The following is a 19,709-nucleotide window of genomic DNA, read 5'->3' as shown; positions in this document are numbered from 1 at the left end:
TGTATAATCCATCCATCAGACCAAATAACTATAAATTAGGATAATTTGCATATTGGTATGTTGCAGGATTGTCTGGGTTAGTTTCCTAGTTTCACTACTCATTAGCTGTGTGACCTTAGGTAAGAGTTTTAACCTCGCTGTGTCTGGTTTTTCTTATCTATGGCATGACACTAATAATGGTACCTAACTTATAGGGTTGTAGTGAGAATTAGATAAATTAACATATGTAAAATATTTAGAACAATGCCTGGCTCAGATGAATGCTTGAAGAATGTTAGCTGCTATTAGTATCATTATTATTATTACTGCTAGTTGGTAATGATTCTGGAATATAGACTACCTTTCAATTTTATACCCTGTGAAGAAACTACAGAGCGAGAAAGGTTATATTTTTCATTTTCTAATTTTGTTTGTGCTGGAAAAGAGACTTGGAAAATGTCAGCACTTGAGAGGTTTTATAGGTATTATCATTTTCAATTTCAGTAGAACACTTAGGAAAATGGTAACTGTGATTCTAGCATAGTATCCAAGTAAAGCCACATTATAGTTTAAACTCTCATCAAGTCTGGGAGCAGGTAGATATCTGTAAAATGTGATGTGATCAAAATTGAATTAGTTTACCTCAGAAACAGGATCACCTTTTAAAAATATACATGTAGCTCTGAAAAACAAACCCAGGGCTCTTCCCTCTCATGGATCAATTTTCTTTGTGGTGTCAGCTCATTTCACCTTGCCTCTGTCTGTTGGTTGATTAGGTTTCTAGTCCAAGCAGGATAATTGTAGTAATTCAACTTTGGATTTAACAATTAATATAATGCTTATATTTGATGGGTGATTATTCAAATAGATACTGGGCTACTTGCTTTGTGAGGTCAAAATTATTGCTGCTTTACCTATGAATGCCAACAAAACACCTGACAGTCACCACCCAGAGGTTCAAAAGATTTTGGAGGCAGCCTAATGGGGCTGAAAGGGAGGGAGACAGGGAGTCAGAAACCTTCAGTTTGAAGCCCTGCTAGCCTCCTTTACTATATTTTCTTCATGTTTCAATTTTATTTTTGTGTGTACCTTTTTGTAAGCCACTACCTTTCTTCTTTGGAATAAGGTAGGACCTACATTGATTATTAAATTTATTGGGGGATGTAAAGCAACTATGGCTTCTTGGTGGGACACAATTTTTTACTTTGTAAAATAGAGTCAGTTGAAACCTCCTCTGGCTACCTCATCAGTTTTCATGCAGTTCAAATAATACAATTGTTGTAAAAAAAAGGCCCTGTGAAACCTTAAAATGTTGTATACTTGTAAAGGAGAATTTTAATATCAGAATATGGCTAGAATATGGACCAATAAAAATACTAACCTGATTTAACTTTCCCTTTCACAAGACGCCAGCAGTTCCCTGCTTATACTTTAAAACCTGAACATTGCTTCTACCTATTTGTTATTAAACATAGACTAAGTCCTACACACCCTAAAATGTATTGTACATGAACCGATTCAATCAAAATGGATCTGTCCTGCATTTCATTGCTTCAGATGCCTCCTGTCTGCTTTCCAAAGGAAAAATGGACAGCTAATTCATTTATTCCTGTAACTATCATTTATTGAGCTACTACTCTGTCTAGATGTGGGGACCCAGAGATGAAGTCCAAATCCCTGCCTGAGGGAGCTCACTGTTTACTGAGAATGATAGACAAGTAGACAGAAATTAATCACATATTTGTCATCATAGCTATATGTATAGAGGGCTATGGAGCAGAAAAGACTTTATCTCTGAGGAGATAATGCCTCAGATCAATCTTGAAGACTTTTCTGCGTGAGATGGAATAGAATTTTAAAAGGTACTACAGTTGGAGTGGCTAAAGGTGGGAAGGGGTGTTTTAGAAAAAGGAAATATTTTGGTATATCTGAAATACAATGTGTCAGAGAGAGTGGCAGGAATTAAGTGTGACAAGAAAATCTGGGGCCACATAATGGAGGGCTTGTATGTGATGAAGAGCCACTGAAAACTTGTTAACAGGGCATAGCATGATCAGATCTGTAGGTTAGAATTGCAGCAATGAGCAGAGTAGTTTGAACACAGGCAAGAGAAGAGGCAGAGAAAGCAGTTAGGAATCTATGATGAAATTCAGGCAAGAAATGAAACAGGAATGGGTGAAAGTCTTAAAAATATGAATTTAGAGGAGATGTAAAGAATGTAGAACCACAGTACTCAGCTAATCCCTTTGCTATAGAGTGGGGAAAAAAAAGAAGAGTTCAGAATAATGCTCAGGTTTCTGGCTTGGTTAAAATAGTGGATTCAGAAAGGAATAGAATACAAAAAACACCCATAATCACCACATGGAGTACAAGAAGAGGAATCAGTATGAGGAGATTAGTTCAGTTTTGGATTTGTTTAGTTTGAGATCCTGAGGGGCATTTGGGGTAAAACTATCCATATGTGGAGCTTAGAACTGGCTTCTTATGAACAGGAAAGTTAAATCAGGTTAGTAATTATATTGACCCATCTGAACTGATGAAAGCAAAGGAGACTTTTGGAGTTGTCACAGTATAAATGGTACTTCTATCCTGCACCATTCATGTGGCTGGATCCATATCATATTTCAAGAGTCAGAAAAATGTTAACTCCTTCTAGAGGCTTTCTCTGACCTTCCAATCTCAGCTTCTTCTATATTACCCTTAAACAACATTCTGTCCTTTTTAATAGCAGTGATCACTATTTATGTTATCACTATTACAGCATTACAGTTATCACTATTACAGCATATTTATGTTGTTTATTATCTGACTCTTCATTATTCTGTAATTTTCATGTGAGTAGGATCACATCTGCCTTGTTCACTGCTGAATACCTACAATTCACCCTGGCATATAGTAGATGCTCAAATAACATTTGTAGAATCAATAAATGAAGTCAATAGAGCAAATACCTAGGAAAAAAAAGATTGAAAGCGAAAATCAGAAGGTATAGGACAGAATCCTGAAGGACTCAAATGGTTAGTGAGAGGAACAAGGACTGGAAAAGGAGAAAGAGAAGGAGCAGTCAAATGTAGGTATGAGAAAAACTAGGAGAGTAGAGTGTTGTAGAAGTCAATGGAAGAAGACTTGTGTGTTAAAACGAGAATGGTCAATAGCATTAAATGCTGCTGAAAGTTTATGTAAAATAATGACTGAGAACCAGTCATTGTATATGACATGAGAAGGTTTTTGATGACTGTAGTGACAACTGTTTTGGTGCTATGGTAGAGGTAAAGAGTGAATGGGGACTTCTAGTCAATATGTTGAACTGAGGTATTGCTTATACTTACCTATCCTTCCACAAAAACACAGAAATAGTGTATAACATATTATCTTAAGTCTTTGACAATACACAAGAGAATTCAAAGGTGAAAAAGGAAAATCTTCAGGTGATAGAAACAAAGAAGTGATTCAAAGCCAAAGCAAAGTCCAGCAAGCAGTTGAAGCTGAATGGCCATCAAGAGTAGCAGAACTGGTATATACCCTGGGGCTTAAATTGAAGCCACAGCCCTAATACAGAGCCCTGAGTTTACTGAGTCAAGTCAGGAGCCAAGAAGTCCTATCTAGTTCATGACAAATCAGGGCCCAAGGCCTAGGGATACAAATTATAGGTAGGGTGTCTATTCTGGACTGAGAATATAATAAATTGGAACCCACATCTGAATTTATACTACTAATGTATACCAGGAAATGAAAATAAAAACTGATCTGTAACCAGTGAGACCCAGCGTGCTAGCACAGAAAGAACACAAAACTGTAGAGGTAGATAACTCTGCTATCCACGGTTTAAGTGGGAATTCTACAGAAAACAGTATTCCTGTTTCCTGTAAGCCCGCAGTAAGATTTATAGAGCAAGAAAAAAATAAAACTACCACAGGAAGAGTTATCAATGACAAGAAACAGGGTAATTCATATACCAGAAATAAGGCAATATGAAAAAGACTTTAATGTTTAAGTGTCTTGAAAATGTTCAATGGGATAAACAAAGGAATAGAATCTATCAGGTATGAGGAGGATATTATGAAAAAGAATAGCAGACATATTTTAAAAGATCAAATAGAAATTCTCTCTCTATATATGTGTATATATGTGATATATGTACATATATTATATATGTGTGTATATATAATTTTATGTCATCCATAAAATATTACAGCATAATACATAATATATGTGTATACCAATGAAATAAAAACAAATCAAACAATAGACTAAATCTTGCTAAAGAAAGGATCAGTGAAGCACCTAGATTTTGCAAATAAAGATAAAGAGATGGAACTAGGAAAGAGAAGTTAGGAATCATGAAAGAGAGAATGAGGTCTAACATACACCTAACACAAGTTTCAGAAGCACAAAGAGAGATCTAAAGACAGGCAATGAGTGCAGAGTAACAGTTAAATTTCCAGAATTGAAAAACAATTGAACAATTGAAGAGGGATGCAGTGAATAGGAAGATTTTTAATATCTTTTTGATATATTCAAATATCAGCCAAATCCTAGTTCCTCTCTAGCAAGAATATTGAACTCTACATAGAGGAATTACTAGGATTACATGGCATGGACAATCATTTTCACATAATCTTTAATTCATTTGTTAGCCTAAAGTTTTATCTTTATCATAAAAATTATTTAATGACTGAGTATGTGAAAATCTCTGGTCTTGAAGCTCACCCCAGTTATTTCAGGAGGAGAATGGCTAACTCACTGTGGCATACATGCCAATGTAATTTTCATTTTGATTGGCATCTTTCCAAAGGGATTACTTCTACTAAACCATCTGCTGTTGGCAGTTGTAAATCAGTAACAACTGTATAGTTGAACATCACCATTGACAATATATGCTGAATGTGATCAGTGGGAAAGGGAAGACAATTTACAAGCAAAAAACCCCACAGAAACATAAACATCAGAGTATCTGCATAGCATAGTTGATTTCTCCCAATCCCCAATGTTTCATGATCATACCAGTAATCAACATTTCACAGAAAAGTACCTTACTAGAGAGTGGTTACAATATTTGACCAACTTATTGTCAAGTGATTCAAAGTGTGGGGACATAAAAATCTAAGGTGTTGTAAGTTCTTTCAGCTGAGGTAAAGCCTGGTACGAAGATTCCAGTTTCAGTAGTCAGTTTAGATTCAGGTTTGAAGTTTGAAGTTTGACTTTTCATAATTTCATTTCCCAACTTCCCAGCTCCTTTTCATTCTCCCACATTCATATTCAGCAATATGTATTTTTCTGAAGCTGAACTCAATTCCTGCCCTCCTACCTTCTTTTGGGCTCTGAGAACAAGTTTAGACATTTGGTACACTCTTACAGTGCTTACGACATTTGTGTTTTATTTATTTATTTATTTATTTCTATTTCTCCACTACTTGAGGCCAGGGACAGTCACTGGAGAGGCAGTAGGGTAGTTTTTAAGAACACAGGATATGAAGTCAGACTGCATGGATTGGAATCCTAGCTCCACCACTTCCTATATAAATGAACTCATTACCCTCTCTCAGCCTCAGCTGTTTCATCTGTAAAATAAGGATAAGTTCATACGGTTGTTGTAAGTATTAAGTGAGTAAACAAGGACAAAATACAGTAAGTCCTCACTTAATGTCATCAATAGGTTCTTGGAAACTGTTACTTTAAGCAAAATGATCTACAGTAGGTCCTCAAGTAACATAATTTCTTCAACATCATTTCATTATAACGTTGATGAGAAAAAAAATTGGTTTTGTAATGTTGTTTCACTTAAAGTCAAAGTTTCCAAACCTATCAATGACGTTAACTGAGGACTTACTGTACTTACACTAGTGCCTGAGGTAGAGGTAGCACTCAATACATTATAGCTATTATTACTTTTACATCCTTCAGGTCTTAGTTCAGTTCTTGGCAAATAGTTCTCAGTAACTTTTGAGTGAATGAATGAATGAATGAATGAATGAACGAACAAATGGCCCAAGCCAAATATATTTAACTTCTCTTGCCTTAGATCTCTTCTCTAAAATTAGATCATTAGGTGAGCATCAAGGCCCCTTTTAAGAAAATATTTTCTAAAAATTGCTTGAGGCCTCCAGTGGTTGCAAGAGAGGGTACTTAATAAGTTTAATCAGTTGATTTTACTTTTAACTGTTTGTCAGAAGGGAAAAGTTAGGGCAAATAAGTTAGAATGAATACTAGAGAAACTCCTGATTACAAAAGGATAGTCATGGGTTTCCTACCATGGAAATGAATACACTGTGTGTAATATTTTTGTCTTTTTTGGCTGAACTCAAGCTTCCTATAGCTGAAAGCAGATGGCACAAAAAAAGTTTACCTTGTAGACAGCCAGTTTTCCCTATATGAAAAGAATTGAGAGAATTGGGAATGCTTTAACTTCTTTTCTTTGCTAAGTAGTGATGGAGAGAAAGACCTAGAAGTGTCCTTTGGCTCTCATAGCAGTCCAAAGGCCCAGATTACCTGATTCAGGACAAGTCCTACTGTCAAACTATTTCTTGGGTTGGGAAACCCAGAATAATATTAAGCAGTGATTTATAATCATTTTATTTTAGTGAGAAACTAATGTTGTTTTTAAGTATTGCTGTAAGAAGTTATTAAAAGTGTTATGAACTATGCTTATAACTAGGCACAGATAATATATATTCATTTTTATTTCACAATTCACTTGCTAAAGGAAAAAAAAAACAAAACTGAGTTGAAAATCATGCCATATTCTATCTTTTTCAGTCACCCAAGGCAAGAGATAGGCATATCCAGGCACCACTGTTCGGCAACCCAAATTCCAGACCCAGTGCCAAGGAGGAAAGTAGTAGTATTTAAAGGGCTGGCCTTGTACATATAGATTGTATTTATTGGCTGAGGATCCTTAGTTTAAATATTGGCACTGCCACTTGTATACTAGCCAGGAAATCATAATTATATCATCTCATCTCTCTAGACCTCACTTTTCTCACCTTTACAATGGCAATAATGATAATATCTAACTTACAGTTTGTTGCAAGGATTAAAGGAAATAGTGTTATAGCACTTGGCAAGTTGCTTGCCCAATTATACCATAGTATTTACTGAGTACTATCACTATTTAAAACCCCAGTTTTAGCAAACAGAAAAAAATCTAAAGCTGAATGGAGAGTTTAAAAACCATCTAGGGCAGTGGTCCTCAACCTTTTGGCACCTGGGACCATTTTCATGGAATATAATTTTTCCATGGACCAGGGCTGGGGGGATGGTTTTGGGATGATTCAAGTGAATTGCATTTATTATGCACTTTATTTCTATTATTATTACAGTGTAATATATAATGAAATAATTATACAATTCACCATAGGTTGGGGACCCCTGATCTAGGGCATCTGCACAGTTCTTAGGTATGTCATGGACCTGTCCTTCGTCACCTTCTTAGAATCTAGAGGATAATATTTCCTTCAAATTCAGTAGGTTCCCCTGCCCAAATCCTGGTCGGTGTCTGAAGAGATGTGTTAAGATTCTTAATCCTGAGAGAGCACTAAAATATTTTCCCATTACCTCTCTGCTGGCTTAAAAAGTGGAAACTCTTGCTAGGAAATTTATAGAAACAGTGCCATTGGCAAGTAGGAAATCAATCCAATTTTCCTTGTGCTGTTTGTGAATCTTGCCTACATATGCTAAATAATAATGAACATTAAATCATTTGCACACACTGCATTCCCTTCCTGAAATCCTGACTTCAGGCCACCTTCTTCTAGTGATCTTATTGCCTGAAATAGGTTAGATCCAGAAAAATTAGATTGTCTGCTTCTACTTCAAATCCCCCATCATTTTTCCCTAACTTTTCATTTAGATTACCTAGTTCACTGGGCAAGAAATGTACCCAGTGTTACAGATATTTTGCCTCTGAGTCCTGCACACTTTTAGTCTTCCATAAATGTTTCATCATAGAAACACCTCATTTATGTTTGTTAACCACTAGTCAGTTCATAAAATAGCAATTGTTCCTTCAAGATCTTCAAATGTTATTGAATAAAACTGAATTGAATTCACTTGGAGAACCTGATGCTTTTGTTGGCTCTGGATGCTCTGTCGCCACTGAAGTAACCCATTGGTTAAGAATAAATTTATTGTTTCTACAAAATGTTTTCTACAGGTTAGACAAGAGAAATATAGGAAATGAGTGTGACTGCCTTGACCACATGCTCCAAGTTCATCCAGTATGCTCTTCCAAAGGCAGAGGCACTAGCTCTCCATGCTCTATAAGATGGGACCTTAACCCTTCTCAATAATGGTGTTGCTGGCCCTTTCCACTTTCCCCATGACCACTTCTTAGTGGCAGATAATGAGTGTATAAATAGTAGTGTCGTTTTTATGACAGAATGAGAGTCTTGAGGGAAATCAAGCCACATACCCACCCAGATAGATAAGGTTCTAGTTGTATTCATAAAAGCTTTTTGAAGGAAAATCAGCAATCAATTATGGTATTTAACAATCCTTACTGAAAAGAATGTTTTCCTTGCACAAAACTTAAATCCACACATATTAAAGCTTAAGCTTATTTCTGTGCATTCTCTCCTTATGATCAAGGGAGAAACCTCCACCCTAGCAATCTGCTATGTCTCTCCAGGTTTTCTTGATTAAACGGCCAAGCAGGTAATCAGAGGCCTTGAACTCTCAATGTTACAGCTGTCATGGCTAATTAAATGGCAAAGACCTAAATTCATGGACATGATTAATACCATCAGGGTCTTTTATGGTTTTACTGTTCATAAATTATGACTGAACAATGAAAATTTTATATGGGTTATAGGATTTTTCTTCTTAAGGATCAGAATTAATCAGTGTTTGCTCAGTTGATTTTAAATATAAATCAGAGGTAGCTTCAGTAAATTCTATAACCTAGCTATGTAGAGAATGACCTCAGAGTGAGGACATAATGAAGACTAAACCACCAACCTAGTGTGATGCAAGCCTAGGGTCCCTTACCTTTTCATTCTGAACGCAAATCAGGAGAGCCAATCAATTTCTAAAAAATTGTTTCTGGAGATCTTTGTTTCTGAAATATAACTCCCCCAAATGATCTGATTAGCAGAGACTCTTAGCCAGCTAATAAATGTATCAGGTTATGCTACAGAATACAGTAGTTACTCTTTCTGTCCCTGAAATTCCAGTGTGACATTAACAAGATTTCCTTAAATTGCATTCTTCTTCCTACTTGGCGTTAAGTGGCAAAAGCCTATTCTAATGGCTTTTCTCTAATCTCCTCATTTGTATTTCTATCCAGTTGTTTCTCTAGGCTTTTGTACATAATTAGGTAGACCAAGAAAAGTTGATACTTGCCTGCCCCATCTTATAAATGTTCCCTCTCTACCCAGTAAATGAGAAGATCCCAGTGTTGCTTGACATTGGTGCACTTGAACCTGCCTCCCTTTCCTCCCTTTGAGCTCATCATCAGTCCTTGATCTGGTAACTGGCCACTCAGATATTTTGATGGACTGTTAGTGGTGATGGAGAACAGACTGGCAAATGGCTCCAATTAAGTTTATCTTCACGGAGGAAAGGTGTTTGAAATCTCTCCTTTTCAGAGTTTCAGTAAGACAGCCAACTCCTTCCTGCTCAAAAGGGACTGAGGCTGCTCCTGATTAGGCTGTCTGAATTCTGGCATTTTTACTCATCACAGTCACATCTGTTTGGGTTTCTGTCTTTCTCCTGGAGATGCCTCTTGAGAGTAGGTCCCCTCAGCTTCCTTACAGCTCATCTGAGTCCTGCCAAAAGAGACTGGCAGAGAATGATCAGCATTCTATGCCCTGATAACTCACATAACTCTCTCTGAAAAGAATGCTGAAACCTGGTTCTCAAGTGAACACATGAGGAGTGGAGCCAAAGGGACTTTTGTGTTTTTCTTTGGAATCCAATTTAGAATTTATGTTCTGGTGGGTGGGGGAAGGAGTGGAGAGATGGAAAGTATGAGTAAGGAAAGATAAAGAGGTAGAAGGAACAAGGGCACATGTAAAACAATTCATAGGCTCCCAGAGCCAAAACGACTTTAAAGAACATGTTATCTAGAGGTTTCTAAACATTTTGTTTTTAGTAGCAGAATCTTTTAATTTTTTTCATAAGAAATCATACACTGAGCCCAGTATATAAAATATATTAAAGAAGTTGAAATAGTTAAGTGTTTATAGTTAAAATAGATGAAGGTTATGGACGAAACATTGGTGAGTGAACTTATATCCATGTACTCTTAGTATGCTGCAGAATACAGTTTGAAAGCCACAAATCTTGCCTAAGCATTACGTTAAAGATGGATAAACTAAGGCATGTAGTATAGAGACATGACATACCCAAGGTCACATAGTGGCAGATATGGGATTAAAACATATGCCTGCTGTCAGCCAGAGTAGGACTCTTTGAGAGCTGAGATAGAGGAAAGGAGCTAAAAATGCTTTCTTCCTGAACATGATCAAGGAGAGAGCTTGGTGAGCAGTGATATAGGGGACAAGAGGCCTGGGAGGAAAAAGGAGAAGAGTGTACCCACCCAGAATAGATAAGTTGGAAGCACCGAAATTAAGCAGAGTGAATTGAAAATTACAAATCTGAAGAAGATCCAGGAAATGCCATAGCAAGGGTACAGTGTGAACTGCTAAGTATAAATCAAGACAGGAGAAAAAGGCATTTGGAAATAGGTATCAAAAGAGAGTTTTTTATTCTTCCTCTTATTAAAATGCCATACTATTGGTTTGGGGTAGCAGTGGCGCAGAAAGTAAAGGCAAAATATGCTTCTCTGGGATGGGCTGCAATGTGTCTTTATTATGCCTTCTTGGGATGGATGGGTCTTTGCCATGGTTCCCCATTGATTTGAGAGTAATATTCACACTCTTCCCTGAATTCTTAAGCACCTGGAAAATAGACATGAGAATTAGGAAAGCATGACAACATCTGCTTTATTAATGGTTGATTGGGCAATATGATTTGCACCCAAATTCAAAATTGTCTTCCTTTACTTTCCACCCCAGATTGAACTTACCCTCTACTCACAGGCCTCTGTGAGTTCTCTTAGTGAAGGAGAGAGGAGAATGCATGTGGTCTGCAGGCAGACAGATCACAGAATTGGAAGCTCCCTTTTCTAGTCTCATCAATAATGTGACATATATTTTCCTGTCCATGAAGAACAATAACTGAAGGGGGGATGTAAAAAGGCAGAAGTACATTTCGTGGGTTAACAGGAATATGTGAAGGGAGAGAGACTGGTTTCTTCTCATACTCCTCATTTTTCAAAATTATAAAATGTAATTAAGGAAAGAAGGATTAGAGCAAGAAAGTTATCTACAAACACCTGTAGAATCATCCAGTTGTCAGCTTTGGTCCAATGGTTCCATGAGTTCATGGCAGAGAGTTTAATTCTCTATCAAAAAAAGCTGTGGGTGGTAGGTAAATAGGAGTTAGAAACAGAAGGGATGTATTTACATGTTTGTGTTTGTAACTCTGCAATGATAAGTGTCCTCCCTCCTCATTGTATATCCCTAAAGTCTTCTTGGGGTCTGTTTAATCCACCAGAGTGGCCATCCCAGTAATTCTACAGGCATCCTAAAAATACTTTTATGAATGGCATTTGCAGTGTCAAACAGTGAGAGCTCTCTGGGAGAAGTGAAGGGAAAAGGATGGAAGAAAGCCCTTTTCATTTTCCGAATACCATTGCTCATTCTTCCCAAGGTCTGTCCCTTTCATGAATTAAATCTTTGTCCTTCTTTAGCTTTTTCATGCTTGCTCTGGATCAGGGTCCCAAGAGAGAAGCTAAAGCAAGGAAAAAAGGTCCTTGGGGTTGACGCTTAGAAGAAGGTAAAAACAGGGACCTCTTAACTGTTCATCACCTAATCTAAATATTTGGCCTTGGTCAAAGCTTCTTCTGACCCTTCTTTTGGTTAGATTATTTCCCTTCATGGTGCCTAAAATTTAACCAACAATCACATACATTCTGAGCTGAGAAATACCTTCCTACCCTTCAGAATCAATATAAATCAGTCATTCATCAATCATTTGCAACAAACTTGTATTAAGCATAAACTATGTGACAGAAATTGTGCCAGGAGATGAGAATATAGTGGTGAACAAGACTCTGTCCCAATTTTCAAGGTGTTCAAGATCCAGTGGGAGCAGACCAGGGATTTTTCCCCATGAATTAAAGTTTAAAGTGGATACTTGAATTGACTTGAGATGCTAAAACTCTCTTCTACCTTGTCCTTTTTCTTTTGGGAAAGCCAAAAGCACAAAGGAGTAGATGAAGATTTCAGACCCTGTGGCACCATTCTCATATAACTATCCATCTCAGCCCCTGCAACCTTCAACCTAGCCTGCTTTGCAGAGAAACAGTGGTGCTTCTGATGGAGCAAGAGACATTTCAAGAATGGGGAGAAGTGGAAGGGGAGGTAGGAGCAGCTTCTCCTGTGAAGCAATGAAATCTACAGAAGGGTCAGATGATTCAGCTATTATGAGCTAAGACGCCAGAAATCATTTCAGTGTTGCTTAGTCCCAGCTTGTTGGGAGGTCAGAGAAGAAGGAAGGGCTGGAATATGGGGCTAGCTGAGCATTTGGTTTTGCATCTACATCAATTATGAAAAAATGGAGAGGGGGAAGAAGTGTAGGACTCCAATAAAGACACTGTAGTGGCAGCTCCAAGATAGAGCAGCCCTATGATCTGGGGCTTCCTTTTTAGCCTCAGAACTCAAGTAAAATAGTAAAACAATTGTGTCCGTTTGAAGGTAGGGATGTGGATGGACCATTCTCTTTGCTGCATTCGTGTCCTCAAAACTCCCTTTTCTCCTCTAGAATAAAACAGAGCATGGGGAGAGGACAGAACTTGTGAATAGAGCGAGGCCAGCAAAAATCCAGACTAGATTCCTGAATTGGAGGAAAGGAGGCTGCCTGAGTCTAAGGAGCAGAAAAACAGAAGTTAGGAGGTTGGAGGTGGGCCGGAGCTTAAATAAAGTGGCTCGGCTATGCATTTCCTAAATACCCGTACTGCTTCTGTTACACGACCCGAGCTTTCTGCTCAGATCGCAAACTCAAACGGACAGATGAAGGGGCGCACAGGAAAAACGGGGGTCGGGCCACACAAATTGGCGTGAAATGAAAAGTCAGCAAAAACCACTGGGTGGCAGCGTGGTGTGCGGGTGCAGCTCTCTCTGCAGTGCCTGCTGCTGCTGTCGCTGCTGCCGGGAGGGCTGAGCCCGTCTGGGAACTCTGGCCTCCTCTTTAAAAAGGCTACAAGGGTCACCAAGAAAAATACCTCTGCAGAAGGGTGGACAGGTGGGTGGGGGGACGAGTGCAAGCCTGGGGCAAGGGTCTGGTGAACTTCCCAGAAGCTCCAGCCTGAGCACAACCTAGCTAGCTCAAACACTAAGGAAACACCCCCGTCCCGCCATCCCCCATCGCCCAGCAACCCCCCTGTTCCTTCAACCCAACTACCTCATCCTGGTACCTCCTACATCACTGTTTCCTCCCGAAGCTCTTTTCGGGGAAAGGAAGGGAGAAGGATTTGGGCGATGGGGTAGTGCCTAAGCCCCTACAGGTGTTAGCCCTAGCGGCCCGCGGGGACTTGGGGGGTGGGGCGGGAGGGGGCGGCCCGCGGCCGGCAGCCAGTGGGCTCGGCCCCGAGAGGGAGGGGCCACCGCGGGAGGGGGCTGCGGTGTGAGGAAGGAGACAGTAGCGCTGTTCCGGAGGGTGCCTGCGGCGACTGAATTTGTCTGCTGCGACTGTGCCGCGCCCAGAGCAGCTGCAACAGCGAAGATGCGAGGCCATTACCTGTTTGATCCCTGTCGGAAAGCTGGCACGGGCCAACTTTTCCTGATTATCAAGCCAAGAAGTTGCAAAGACTAGTGGAAGACTCGGAGGGGCCAGGGCGAGGGCGCGCTCCCCTGCGCGCTTCCTCCTCCCTCCTCCCTCCGGCCGCCCGCGCTCCCGGCCTCTCTCCCGCCCGCGCTCATTCCCTCCGCCCGCCTCCCTCCTCTGGCCCCCTCCGCGAGGCACAGGGCGGGGGGTGCCGCGAAACTCCGACCCGAGCCACTTGGACTTGCACAGTGTCCTCGGGGGCGCAGGGCCGAGCGTACGCAGCCACGAAGCTCTGCCTCCGCCTGCCAGTCTCGCCCGCGATCCCGACCCGGGGCTGTGGCGTCGACTCGGACCCCGGCAGCCAGCAGCCCGCGCGGTTGCGGGTCCACCGCCAGAGGAGCTCGGACGGCATGCTGAGCCCCCTCCTCGGCTGAAGCCCGAGTGCGGAGAAGCCAGGGCGAACGCAGGCTAAGGAGACCAAGACGGTGAAGGCGCGAGACAGCGGACGAGCAGCGGAGGAGAAGGAGGAGGAGGCGAACACAGAGGGGCAGCGAAAGAAGTGGTGGTGGTGGGCGTCGTGGCCATGGCGGCGGCTATCGCCAGCTCGCTGATCCGTCAGAAGAGACAAGCCCGCGAGCGCGAGAAATCTAACGCTTGCAAGTGTGTCAGCAGCCCCAGCAAAGGCAAGACCAGCTGCGACAAAAACAAGTTAAATGTCTTTTCCCGGGTCAAACTCTTCGGCTCCAAGAAGAGGCGCAGAAGAAGACCAGGTCGGAAGGGGCTTTAGCTTTTCTTTTTTTCCCCATACTTTATAAGTGTGGAGGGGGCGGGAATGTAAGCATAGGCGAGTTTGTCCGGTGGCTCCTCTGGTACGGATGAGGCCACCTAGCCGGTGTGCGTGCGTGGGAAGGCGATTGCTTTCTTGCCTCCTTCGTAACAGTAACAGGCTTGCTGCATTGCAACTACCCTGGGACGGGCGCAGAACCTGGGGAGATACCCTGCCCAGGAGGGGCACTCTCAGCTTGAGACATGTCACATGAATGCATGTCCGGTGGTCTCCGGGCAGACGTGACCTAGGCATGGCTATGTGTGTGGCGTGGAAATTGCAGGCTCAGAGCTGGGCAGACACCATTGCCTGTCCCCCTTCCCAGGAGAGCCTGGGGATTGCCTCTCTTGCCTGTCAGACCCTTCCCCTCCAGGTTTACACCCCCAAGGGATGTGGGCTGCTTGTATCTAGGCATTGCGTTTCTTTGATTACTTTTAAGCTTTTCGGGACAGACTCCACTTCTGGTGCAGCTTTGAAATGTTTGCTAGGGCGGAGGGGGTGGGGCACGGATTTCTAGAACCTTGCGGCAAAGAGCTTAGTGATCTGGTTAGACTAGTAAAACTGTGGTTACGGCTACTAAAATGGAGGGTTAAAGGGGGAACTTAAACTCATAGCCAAATTGTGGGTCCTTTTGAATCTTTTCAGTGATAAGAGTAGCGCGACATTCTGGTGAGGGGAAATTCAGACAGCTCTAGAGCTCTAGGTTTCAGGTTGCGTCTAGGTAGACCTTCAGAACATGCAGCTTATTTGCCTGTCTTAACCAAATGAATCTTTTACACCGTTTTCTACTTTTTACCATATAAGTAGTGTAGAAAATCAGACATACTCATCGATCTGTTATTTCTGTATTTATGTCTTCTACACACCCTGGGATGGAAACGCAGAACTACGTTTTCTATTTGCACAAAGTTTTTAATGCATTAGCTGTAAATTAGGGTTGTTTTAAAAAGGCTTAAGTGATTGCAAAGCATGATTATGCGGCATGAATAATCACATAAATATTATTTCAGTGCAGGTGTCTGTATTCAGTTAAAGAAAATTTTGGATAATATGGCTGTTATTGGTAAATTAGGCACTTGACTAATCTGTGGTGATTCATAATTGAAAATTGTTTTAATTAAGGACTCATTTTGGATAATCATAGTTTTGATATTAAATTTGAAAATAAGTATGCATTAATTTTTTTCCTTCCTACGAACAAAAGCCCTGCTCTTTTACACCCATTAGCTCTAATGATAATTAATATGATAGGATATGGTGATGGTTGTTTTATCTTCCCCGAGCCTTTTTTTTTTTTTATCAAAGGCTCAATTTTCTAAATACAGATCATTTGATGGGGTTCTAGGTTATTTATGCATTTTCAACCTTCTTAGAATGGAGGGGATTATTTATTCAAATTATGGTAATTCTGAAGGAAGTCTTTGCTGGTGTGTTTTTGGTACCTGGTTGGCAAACAACTCTAAATTAATTATCTTTGTATTTTTACTTTTCCTTTCACATGAAAAGTGGCACATTGTGAAAAGACCAAATATGCCATTTGCCAACCCATTCCAAATACTCAATGAGAGTACCACTCTGTAAGCAAAAGGACAGGCTATCAGAGACTGTAGAACCTGCCAGAAGCTTTAGGGCTTTATGCCATTGTTTCCAGGTAGAAATCAAATATTTCTTGAGTTTGGAGATTTATTCTGAAACTTGGAGTTTGTTTTCTTTTTTCCAAAGGACTTTTTAAAAAAGTTTAGTTTGACCTTTTCCACTAAAATTTATAAATGAAATTAGAATTTTAAATTCTGATTCTTTTAAACTACACATGCACAATTTATCAATTGATCGAAACCATTGTTCTCTTTGCAGAACCTCAGCTTAAGGGAATAGTTACCAAACTGTACAGTCGACAAGGCTTCCACTTGCAGCTGCAAGCAGATGGAACCATTGATGGCACCAGAGATGAGGACAGTACTTATAGTAAGTGACTGCAAAATAAATAGTATATACCAGCATGTTGTTGACATTGTGTTCTTTTTATTTGTTTTAAAATAAATAACCTCTGCTGAATCCTGAAATGAATGCAAAATATAGACAGACTACACAATCCTATTTACACAGGTTAACCTAAAGGAAGTTAAACATAAAAATATCTAAAATAATCAACTAGAGCAAATAATGTTGACACCATCTGAAGAACAATCCAAATGTCATCTCCATGGTAATCTAGATAGATTTATGGCTGTCCTTTGGATTTTATTACTTTTTTCCCCACAGAAAATTTACTCACCCACACACTGATCCTGAAATAGCATGTTATCGCTACTCTTAAGAATCGGTCTCAACCCCAAGAGAGAGGAGTGGTTTCATACCAGGAGAATTCATCATTACAAGCTTTCACTTATGCTGCCCCATCCACACACACACTGATAACTCTGAGACTAATGGGATTTTAACATTGAGATACGTCCACAGGTGGGTAAAAGGATTTCTTTTAGTGCTTTATTTTTAACCATGGTTTAAGTAAAGACCAAATCAGAGACCATAATGGTGAACCTAAAATGGAAGTGCATCAAAAATAATGTCAGTTTTATTTCTAATTATTGAAGGAAGGTGATTCCAAGATGTTACATAACCTTTAATTACATATGCTTTATTTATTTGGAGTAATAAAAACATAATCTCACCAATAGTACAGCCTTCTCTTCAATGATGATAACTTATATTTTCTTACAATTTACAGATTTCTGGAGATCTGTTATATTCCATGAGGCTAAAATACTTAGTTCTCACATTTCATTCTCTGTTTTCCCTAATTTCTACTGAATTTCCCTCAAATTTTGCTAATTTCCCAGTAATAGTCCCATTTTAGGCTGAGAATACAGCCAAAGAAAGTAGGTCTGAATGCTAATGAGCGCTCTGTGCTTTTTTAGAGGTACGTGGCTACAGATAGCAAAGCCATTGACAGGGGTCCCAATGTTAACTGTAAAGAGTTTCTCTACTTTTAGGAATGCTTCCTGGGCTAATGGCCAAGCTATGACTTCAAGAGGAAGTCACTTTTAATTACCCTTGAAGAAAGCTCTGTTGGTACTGAGGTTGAAAAACCTCCATACTAAATGGTACTCACTGTTCTGTAAAATGCTATGTTACTGTTATGATATTAAAGTTTTATAGTGAATCCTAGCTGTTGTTTTATGCATACTCTTCTGTTTGAAACCATTAGCCACATATAACTAGAGGATTTTACTGTAATCAAATAACAGATTTTAGTACGTGATGATCAGTAATAAAACATTCTCATAAATTCTGTGTACACTTTAGTGTTGAGATATAAACTGCTCTGTTTTCCCAAGTACCTCAGGAAAATGGGTCTATTGGCCACTATTGAAGGTAAGTTCATGATTAGCTGCAAATGAGCCCCACCCAGGAAACTTTTCCCCCATCTATTTTTAACATCTCTTCAAGGTGCAAATCAGAGAAGAAATATTTTGGGTCCAGTGTTCATATGTGTTTCCTGAAAAGAAAGAAGTAAAAAAAAAGGCGATTCGTGTGCTGTGTCTTATTAACAGCGATATGCCAAACTCATCAAGATCACATTGTATGCAGTAATTTAAGAGATACAAACATTGCTCTCTCTTTCTCTCTGTCTCTCTCTCTGTCTGACACACACACACACACACACACACACACATGCATAAATCAAAGCTCCATTTCTTACTATGGAGCTTTAAATCATGTGGTAGGTTTTGCTCTTCAATTCCTATGTATGCATAGCTTCTGCTTTAGATTGCCACTGATATGCATGGCATTTCTGTGTACTAATGACATTGAAACACCTTTAAAGAACATAGCCTGATAAACAAGACTCTGTGTTTAGGCAGTTTGAAATAAAGAGAGGTAAGTCAACTAAGAGTAAGTATTGTCATAACATTATGCAGACAGATGAAAGTATCTCAAAAGAGATAGCAAGTCAGTGGGACTTGACTCTACCCCTGATGCCAAGAGTGACCAGAAACTAGTGAGCTAGCTCAGCTTCCCCATTGAGGATGTTATGGAGCTTAAGGCATCATGAAAAAGAATGTTTATGATTAAATGGATAAAGCAAGAAGTCTAGCCATTCAAATTTATTCTTTTATGCCCTAAAGCCAAGCAATTTTCTTGGCATTAATTTTAAATTATTTTAAATGAGTGGAACAAGAATACAAGTTGTTTTTTTTAACTATAACTCTTTCATTTATATAGTATTTTCTTAATATATATTCCTGGTTTTATGCTTATATTTTTCTTTTCTTATTTTTATTAATTTTTCTTATTTTTATATTTTCCTCATTTAGTTCAATTTGATTGATTTTATGTTATTTTAATTCTGATGTGGTAAACAAGATCATGGTAGAACAAATCATTTCACATTTAGCCAGATATATTCATTTCTAAAAACATATGTTTGATATTATGCATTTAAGCTTATCTTATGTAGATTTATTGCAATGGTAAATGTCAGTCCAATAAAATCTCATCATGAGCAAATCAGCCATTATAAATTATGTATTTTCTCCTGAAAAGGGAAAGATGATAGACATTTCATGGCAATAGTTTTATTATATCTGTCCTGGGTGCAATAAAGTCTGTTTTAGAAGAATAGTTTGCCACTTCTCTTCACACCTTCAGTAGTGTTAGCAGTTCAACATGTCAAATCTTTCCAATTTATATTAAAATATACATTTATTAATTATTCCCTTTAAAAAATTGACATTAGCCCAAGCGATGACAAGCATGGCTTCAGTGTCGCCTTCAGCAAACATTGAGTGCCAACTAGGTGTATGGCTTTAAGAAAATGGTCCTTTAAGGTATTAATAGAAGGTGATTATTTTTATGTAGAAATGACAGAGAACAAACAAGAAACAAAGGAACTTTTACTTATTAAAAGCTTCTTCAAAACTTTGACTGAAATGGGAGAAGGTATTGTAGGTATTTAATTAATGTATTTAGATACACAAATTAAATAAATTATTTTCTTCTCATATTTAGAATATTTTCATCCTCATCCAAATAATATATTAAGTCCATGAAGAAGGACTCCAGATATAGAGAA

At 39.2% G+C, this 19,709-nt stretch overlaps 1 protein-coding gene across 5 annotated transcripts in view; it reads left to right on the top strand.

Annotated features, from left to right (window-relative positions):
- The window catches only part of FGF13 (fibroblast growth factor 13), a 538,338-nt gene that overhangs the window by 449,267 nt on the left and 69,362 nt on the right, over nucleotides 1-19,709 (top strand). For 4 of the 5 annotated variants that reach the window (XM_012782494.2, XM_012782498.2, XM_012782493.2 and 1 more), the window contains one exon: nucleotides 16,487-16,597. In XM_012782494.2, the coding sequence (XP_012637948.1) occupies nucleotides 16,487-16,597 (111 nt within the window). Of the gene's footprint in view, nucleotides 1-13,661; nucleotides 14,577-16,486; nucleotides 16,598-19,709 lie in introns of those variants that run through there. The other variant, XM_012782497.2, reaches the window with a different exon arrangement.

This window comes from Microcebus murinus, chromosome X, assembly GCF_040939455.1.
Source record: "Microcebus murinus isolate Inina chromosome X, M.murinus_Inina_mat1.0, whole genome shotgun sequence".
NCBI classification, from domain to species: domain Eukaryota; kingdom Metazoa; phylum Chordata; class Mammalia; order Primates; family Cheirogaleidae; genus Microcebus; species Microcebus murinus.
The sequence above is the reverse complement of the archived record's forward strand: the minus strand, read 5'-3'. Positions and strand labels throughout refer to the sequence as shown.